This window comes from Meleagris gallopavo, chromosome 30 (assembly GCF_000146605.3).
Source record: "Meleagris gallopavo isolate NT-WF06-2002-E0010 breed Aviagen turkey brand Nicholas breeding stock chromosome 30, Turkey_5.1, whole genome shotgun sequence".
Taxonomy (NCBI): domain Eukaryota; kingdom Metazoa; phylum Chordata; class Aves; order Galliformes; family Phasianidae; genus Meleagris; species Meleagris gallopavo.
The window spans coordinates 3,802,069-3,809,946 of record NC_015040.2 but is presented as its reverse complement, the minus strand read 5'-3'; the positions used below and the strand labels follow the sequence as shown (position 1 = coordinate 3,809,946).

The 7,878-nt window shown below is 44.7% G+C and overlaps 2 protein-coding genes across 2 annotated transcripts in view; both read left to right on the top strand.

Annotated features, from left to right (window-relative positions):
- MYO9B (myosin IXB) overlaps positions 1-2,082 on the top strand; it is a 31,312-nt gene extending 29,230 nt beyond the window's left edge. The window contains exons 37-39 of the mRNA XM_010725064.3: positions 625-764; positions 1,044-1,171; positions 1,312-2,082. Coding sequence (XP_010723366.1) covers positions 625-764; positions 1,044-1,171; positions 1,312-1,757 — 714 coding nt within the window. The 3' untranslated portion in view covers positions 1,758-2,082. The remainder of the gene's footprint in view (positions 1-624; positions 765-1,043; positions 1,172-1,311) is intronic.
- A 439-nt stretch (positions 2,083-2,521) lies between these two features.
- USE1 (unconventional SNARE in the ER 1) lies at positions 2,522-7,665 on the top strand. The gene is made up of 8 exons (XM_003213305.4): positions 2,522-2,667; positions 2,872-2,921; positions 3,711-3,789; positions 4,146-4,298; positions 4,569-4,587; positions 5,308-5,338; positions 5,526-5,688; positions 6,156-7,665. Exons 1-8 carry the CDS (start codon positions 2,566-2,568, stop codon positions 6,336-6,338), a joined length of 780 nt encoding a protein of 259 aa, XP_003213353.1. The 5' UTR covers positions 2,522-2,565; the 3' UTR covers positions 6,339-7,665.
- Positions 7,666-7,878: the final 213 nt, after the last annotated feature.

The window sequence follows — 7,878 nt, the reverse complement described above, 5'->3', positions numbered from 1 at the left end:
TTTAATTGTACTGTTTCAAAAAAAGCAAACAACAAAAAAACACCTCTGTCTGATCAGAAGTCGTATTATAGTGTATTTGATCTTTATCTCTCTCTAGCTATGGCCTGTAAAACTTGGGTTTTCTTCCCCATATGAGGGGATGCTGGTATGTACACTGCCTGTGTTCAGCATGCATGTTGTTGGTTTGGTTTTTTAATGGTACCATTGCATGACTAAACTTGTTAAATGTGTTGTGTAAGTTGGTTTTAAAAACTCTTGAATAATCAAGACTGCATGTATGGGTTGCAACTTTCTCTCCTGACTGCATGCAGTACTTTTCAGCTGTTGTGCCTTGGCTTTGGTATTTCATAGACATTGAGTGAAACTTATATTAACATTCCTTATAAGTAAAACTAAGGTGAGGCTGGTAGATCAAACAACTGCTTCACAAAAGGTAACAAAACCACAAATCAGATTAATAGGAAAAATATATAATATACTCTTGAAACATTTGTATGACTAACAGCTCTTCATCCATGAGCCCTTCAACTGTCCTGCTCATTTGTCTTCAACCTTACAGCTAGTAGCTAGTCAGTAGCTATTCAGGATAGGTGTTTAGGACTGAGTCATAAATTTGTCTTGCAGAGTAAAAGTCCACAGGTCAAAGGAAATGACAGTGGCAATTCAGAACTGGGCTCTCTGCATGAAGAAGAGGAAGTTTCTGAAGCTGATAACCGAGAAAAGGAGATTCTCATTGATCGGATACAGTCGATAAAAGAAGAAAAGTAAGTTGCAGTTTTGAAACCCCTGTATCTGTAAGTTGTGCCCTTTGTCGTTGGGGGTAATACAGACAGCAAAGCACTACACTTTTTGTCCAGAGTTACCTAGTTAGTTAACTGTGTTCTGCAAGCCTTTATGAAGATGAAAAGGAAAACTTAAAAGCCAGGACAAGAGGAAAATGCTATGAGAATTATTATTTAATGACTATATGCAGGAAGGTTTACCTCTGAAATATGTGCTGCTTAAGATTGCTTGTATCAGAAGTGCTTTCTGTTCTGATGTAGGGAAGACATAACGTATCGGTTACCTGAGCTTGATCAGCGAGGCTCTGATGAGGAGAATGTGGACTCTGAGACCTCAGCAAGCACAGAGAGCTTGCTAGAAGAGAGAACAGGACGGATGGATACCGAAGGTCAGTATTAAGGTAGTGTGTGCTTTTTTTATTCTACATATTTCACTGCATAGAGCCGGGTGACCAGATGCTACCTGGTCACACCTGCTTCTATCAAGTTACATTTTTATGCATGCTTTCAGTGTGTTGTTTTTTTAAAGGAATTACGATTTCTGGAGTACAGTGCTGCGCTCAGAGCTCCAACGTGCCTGCCAAAGACATTTGCACAGTGCCTTCTCTTCTGCAAACATCTTCAAGTTCTTTATCTGCATCCCTGGCTTCAAGACGCAGATCGTCTTTAACACTGTCCAAGATTAAGGTGCCCCGTCGAACACCGGTGATGCCAACAGCAAACATCAAGCTTCCTCCTGGGATTTTCAAATGTACAGAATCTCAGGGCAAGACTTCAGCTGATGAAGAGTCTCAAATAGTGGTGAGACGAAGAGAGCAGCCAGCAATAAGAACTGATAAAGTCCATTCTATATACATTGCACAAGGGTCTGCAATGGCCCACGCTCAGGAACTTTTGGATGAATATGAACCAACGGCAAAAGTAAAACGGAGGTTTTCAGACCCTTATTCCCACCTTACGTGTACAGAGAAGTGAAATACTGAAGCTGTCTGGATTTTTCTGAAGTTGACTTTAGTTTTTTAAGGCTTTGAAGGCTGTGAACTTTTTCATGAGTGTACAGGTAAAAAAAAATGTCCTGTTTCTGCTGCCGTGCCTTCTTCCATTTGCCTTACAGTGGACTTTAATGGGACCAACAGTGAGTTTGGGTCAGTGTACGTTGCCTTAATTTTTTTATGTTTTTATGACAACTTTGTGTGGTTTACAGAACTGTTAATGTTGTAATAGCCTTAATTGAGACCAAATGTACAAAAATGTTTATTAATACATTGCACTTTTTAAAAAAGAAGTCTGCGTTCATCAACATTCGTTTGCTTGTGTCAGTGCTGTGTGCTGAGCAATGCCTGCAGAGGGAATGGCTGACTGGAATCGTTCTAGGTTGGCCTTGAGAAAGCTCTCTCCACCAAATGTCCAAGCGTCACCATGAGGTATTTTGGTGCCCTCTCAGCAAATTCACGGCTCCCACAGCGCTTGTGCAGCGCTGCCTCGACCCCCGTCTGTGTGCTCATAAGGAAAGAGCTGCGCACACGCTGTGGAACTGAGATCAAAGCCCCGCTCGAGGGCCCTGCGCCCTGTTTCGTGTCAGAGCTGTACATGAAGAGTGCCGGGGCTGCATCGTTGTGTGGAGTTTTGAAATAAAACCGCGCACCGAGCGCCGCGGGGCAACAGCACCCGGCCTCCTTCACAGCCTTCCGCCCCGCCCTAAGATGGCGCCCGCGCCCCGCCCTAAGATGGCGGCGGCGTCCGGAAGTGGTGCTAAGGCGCTTTCCGGTGTCGGTTGTCCGCCATGGCGGCGACGCGGCTGGAGTTGAATCTGATGCGGCTGCTGAGCCGGTGCGAGGCGCTGGCAGCGGAGCGGCGGGATCCCGAGGAGTGGCGGCTGGAGAAGGTGAGGCGTGACTCAGCCTTCTCGTTGGGGCGGGACTGGCCGGGAAAGCTCCCGGCCTTCAGCAGCACGATTCTGCTCCTCGAAATAAGCAGAGGTAGACAGTGTCAGAGCGTTAAAACCCGAGCCGTGCTGCGGCCTCTGCCGGAATTAATGGAATTAATATCTGTCCGTAATGCTGACGACTGAAAGCCTTTCTCTCCTCAGTACGTGGCCGCCCTTGAGGACATGCTGCGGGAGCTGAAGAAGCAGTCCAGGTGAGGGAGCTGCAGTGCGACAGGCGAGCGGAGCAGCCAGGAATCACGTCGTGCTGTGAAAAACCTCCCCGTGTCATCTTGGAGTTTTAATGGTTTTAAAACCATTCTCCCTTGCGCTGTCACTGCCTGCCTGCTCCAAGCTGAACACCCCTGGTTCCCTCACAGTTCTTTGTGCTCTCTTAGTATCATCGTGGTTCTCCTGTGGAACTATTCCAGAAGTTCCGCATCTTTCCTGTTCTGGAGGCCCCGGCCCTGGACGCAGTCCTGCAAAATGGGGCCTCAGGGGTAGAGCAGTCGGGGAAAATCCTCTCTGTGCCCTGTGCCTCCCCTCCCATCCCCCATTGACGCAGCCCAAGATGCCGTTGGCCCTCCAGGCTGTGAGCATGCACTGCTGATTCGTGTTCAGTTTTTCATTTACCAGAACCTCTAACTCCTCCTTGGTAGGGCTGGTGTCAGAGCGTTCTTCTCCCAGTCTGGTCAGGTATCTGGGGTTGCCCTGGCCCAGGTGCATCAGGGAATTGTGCGGCTCTGCCATGGTCACACACACACTTCATTCTCCTTGTCAGGCTCTGCACAGTGCTCCTCTGGTTGGCTGTGCCCTGAGCTGCTGCATCCACAGTGCCTCGGCAAGGTGGCTTAAGGGGGCTGCAGGTACGCTCCCAACTTGAGGCTATTTCTTTCTTGGAAAAGCCCCTGTTGTTTAATTTGATATGAAAAGTTTTCTAAAAATTGAAAATGTTGCTGTTTACTGCTTTTCATATAGCTTTTTTTTTTTCCCAATTCCAATAGCAAGCCTGCCCCAGAACTGCTCAATGAATACACACGTAAAGTAGACTTTCTAAAGGGACTTCTAGAAGCTGAAAAATTGGTAAGATATATTAGTTTACCTTGGAAAGACTTAAGAAGTTTCTCCACTTAAATTCTCCTTGTTGCCTTGTTCCTATGCTTGCTTTTATCTTACATCTCACAATAACGCTTGTCAAGGATTGCCTGATAAGATTTTAACAATAGTGAATAAATATATTGTATTTTGTTGAAAGAGGCTATTGTGTGAAGTCTGAAACTTTTTTCTTCCTTTTTCAAACTGTAGATTTTGCAAAATTCCACGACTGTTCCAGCAACTGTGGAAGTGCTCCCTAAATCCTTGTAGGTCATACATCCAGGTGGCCTTACACTGCAGAATGATGTTTGTGACTCTTTCTCATTGTTTCTTCTTTCTTACAGTCTTCATCAACTGAAAAGGCACTGGCGAATCAGTTCTTAGCCCCTGGACGTACTCCTACTACAATCAAAGAGAGAACCCCAGCTACCAAAACAGTTCATCTGCAGACAAAGGCTCGTTGCACAGGCAAGATGAGGAGTGAGCTGCTTGGTACAGTATGTTTTGGTGCTGCTGCTTCTTTACTTTTAGTTTGTAGATGGGCTCTTATGACATCTGGTTGCCTTTGGTGGCTGTGCCTCAGATATGTCCGAGGCTGGGGGTGGAGTCGCCTTTTTAGTTTTCATATGAATAACCTAAGTACTGGGTGCAGGTGCCATTATTGAGCATAGAGGACTTTGATTCTGTGATTCTATATGATTGTACCTCATGAGCCTTTTCACTGGCCCTGTGTAATCTTCTGTTTTGTTTCTCTTCCTGCCTCCCAGGATCCCTTGGCTATCAGTGGTAAGTTTAATCTCATTTTCTGTAACTGTAATTGACCTGAGTTTTACGGGTAAAGAAAGTGGAAGGTCAGGTGTTAGAGGCTGACCAGAGCGTACTTTTAAATTACTGACTCACTTCTTGTCAAGATACAAGATTTAAAAAACAAAACAAGTACTGAATAGCTGAGAGCATAAGCACTGTTACCTGTGCAGGAGAAGAGACTTGCAGGAACCTATTTCTCTAGAATTCATACTCAAACAGGTGTTTCAATTATAGCATTAGCAAGGACAGTTTGTCACTGCTGATGTTCTCTTCTACTGTGAGCAAACCACGTGATCTTAGGAGCTCAGAGTAGGTGTTATTTAACTTCTCTTAAATATACAGCCATGTTATTCATGTAGGGAACTGGTAGGAATGAATTTCTGGTTTCCATAGCTACTGTAACAGTGGCTGGAGTGAGGCCAATCTGACGTATCTTGAAAGAGAACACCACAGCCCATGGGCTGAGCTGTGCCCTCAGGGATGTGATTCATCTTGTTTTTTTCTCTCAATCAAATGTATGATATTATGTACTTTTCTGGTGGGGAAAACAGGTAGACATTTGAAATCCATATTCCCTGGTGTAGAAGGCCAATTGGGATTACATCTTTGGGAAAGAAAATCTTGCAAAGAACTTGTTTTTTAAGCCTGTGATTGCATGGCATTGTGTAATACACTAAAACACAAATTCTTTTTTTCCAGATTCTGAGGAGCTGAACATAAGGAAGCGGAAGTAAGTCCAAATTTCTTATTTTGATGCTCCATGCTTTGGGACCTATTTTCCCAATGACCTTAAATCAGAAATGTTTCCATTTGGGTGAAGTGCGTGTTGTTTTGTCAGAGTTGCACAGTCTGGGGAACCACTGGGAGATCAGCTCATAAGTACAAATCCCAATTCTTTTTTCCTTGTGTCCGTGCAGAGGCCTTGCATCTGATGAGAAGCAGTCAGCAGTGGAGCTGGATGCTGTGTTACAGCACCATCAAGACATGCAGGAAAAGTTAGCAGAGGAAATGCTAAGTTTGGCTCGCAGTCTGAAAAACAACACTTTGGCTGCACAGAATGTGATAAAACAAGACAACCAGGTAGCGTGTGTGACAGTGCTGAACTCTTCAGTTTGCAATCCTAGGAGGTTAAATTGCTAATGTGTTAAAAACAAAAGCTGTAACTTCCAGATGAGATCAGAATGAGGGAAATTTGCAGGCAGTGCCTGTCTGCCTCTGCAGTTCAACTGTTAACCTTTTCTCTGATGGAAAAATTGGTGATGAGAACTTTCAAATCAGAATTCCTGAAACTGAAAGCGTTGTGTATGTAAGTGATGTTTGGAACTGTTGGTACTTCACTTTGACAACTGGAACTTTTTAAACTAAATCTATTTGTTAGGACCTTGATTTTCACAACTGACTTACAGGTAGTGCAGTCATCCCAAAGAGATAAGAGAGTCCTTACTGCTCAGGCTGTCAGCAGCATTTGATCTCAGTCCTGGGCAGGCTGAGCACATTTTATCCTCTGTGTACCTCTGCTGATGCACTCTGTGTTCTCTGTGCCCCAGACGCTGTCCCACTCTCTCCGGATGGCAGACCAGAACTTTGAGAAGCTGAAGGATGAATCTGACCGCCTTGAACAGCATGCGAAGAAATCGGTCAACTGGCTGTTATGGATAATGTTAATTGTTGTTTGTTTTATATTCATCGGTATGATTCTCTTTATCAGAATATTCCCCAAACTAAAATGATTTTTTTTTTTAAAGTGTCACAAGTCAGAAGACTCAGCTGGTGTGATAAGTATTAGTAATCATTCTTGCCACCTGTCGTGTCCTGGAGGCCTCCCCTCCCACCTTTTATGTGCAGTTGATAAATTCCATGACAGGTTTCATGGAGAGCATTTTGGGTACTTTGTTACATGTTTTTCCCAAGTTAACATCGTTGCCTATTGAGGGAAGAATGGGGTTAAAGATAGCAGTTCATACTGTGCTCCTAAAAAATTCCTTAGCAGATAGGTACAGTCCTCTGTTTTTAACGTGGTTGTGGCAAGTGTTACAACTTCTGAAAGGTATTACTCAATAAGGATATAAATAATGCTCTGTTGAAGTCTTAATTTTTTCTTTAACAGCTTTACTGTGCTGTGCTAGATCTTGCTGCCAACAGGATATTTAATTACAAGGTTGTGTACATACACAGCTGTAGGGTGTAGGAAAAGAACGCTGCTATTGAGTTGCTATCCTGGCTTGGATTCAGAGACCGCCGACAGGTAAAATTATTCTCAGGCTCACCTTCTGCTCATAGGAATGTTTGTGTTTGCAGACTTCTTCAGTTTAGTGTTACTGTGGAGGGGCTGAAGTTGTTTGCTTCCCTTTTCGATGCATAGCTGTTGTCACTTATTGTCGGTTATGTTTTGCTCTTGCATAAGAAAACGCAGTGGCCGTGGCAGTGTGAACTGTGCACACAGTGCACTCCATCCATTACAGACCTCACCTGTACAAATATTTCAAGGAAGCTGCTGTTTTCGAGACAGAAATGGAAAGAGGGTGGGAAAAAGAAATCAGCTGTCACCTCTTGGGACAAATTCTGTGGTCAGAAGTTTCCTTGTCTAATTAGGATTCCTAAGAGAGAACTGTGATAAAACTAGAGAAAACTTCTTCAGATGTTACAGCTTGAAGAAAGTAGCCCACAATAAAGCGAGGTTGGTGGTAACAGTCTCATAGCCATTCTCTGGTGCTCGTGATTTAGCTGGAGCCGTTCTGCACCTGTGTTCCTTCTGGAGTTACTCTGAAGCTGTGGGTGTTGATGTGTGTGCAGTGTTGCACGTGGAGGAGCTGAAGAGCCGCCCGTGGCTGCTGTGCTTTTCGCCATTTGCTCCTTGGGACCACGAGGTGGGGGTGTTTCAGCTTCTCTGTGCGTGGATCACAGCGGAGGGGACGGGAGGGGGGAAAGACTGACAACGGTTGTGTGCTCACGAAAATCGAGCTGTTTTCCGAATCCATCCCAACGCAGCAGCTCCATCAGAACGCCTTTGTATTTTACAGCATCTTCCAACTGAATAAAAATGCATCGTTGTGACGATCCTTGTGTGATGCTGTTGCATTTCCAGAAGTGGAGCTGTGCTGATGGACTCCTCCCTGTGCTCCAGCAGTGGCTGCAGTGTCACCAAACAGTGTCTGAATCCGAACTGTTTGCTGCTCTCCCCGCGGGGATTTCAGTGCTGAGCATTTCTTTTAGAGCAGAGTGCAGTGCTGGAATTTTTTGTGTGACTGTGGGATGTTACAACATTAACAC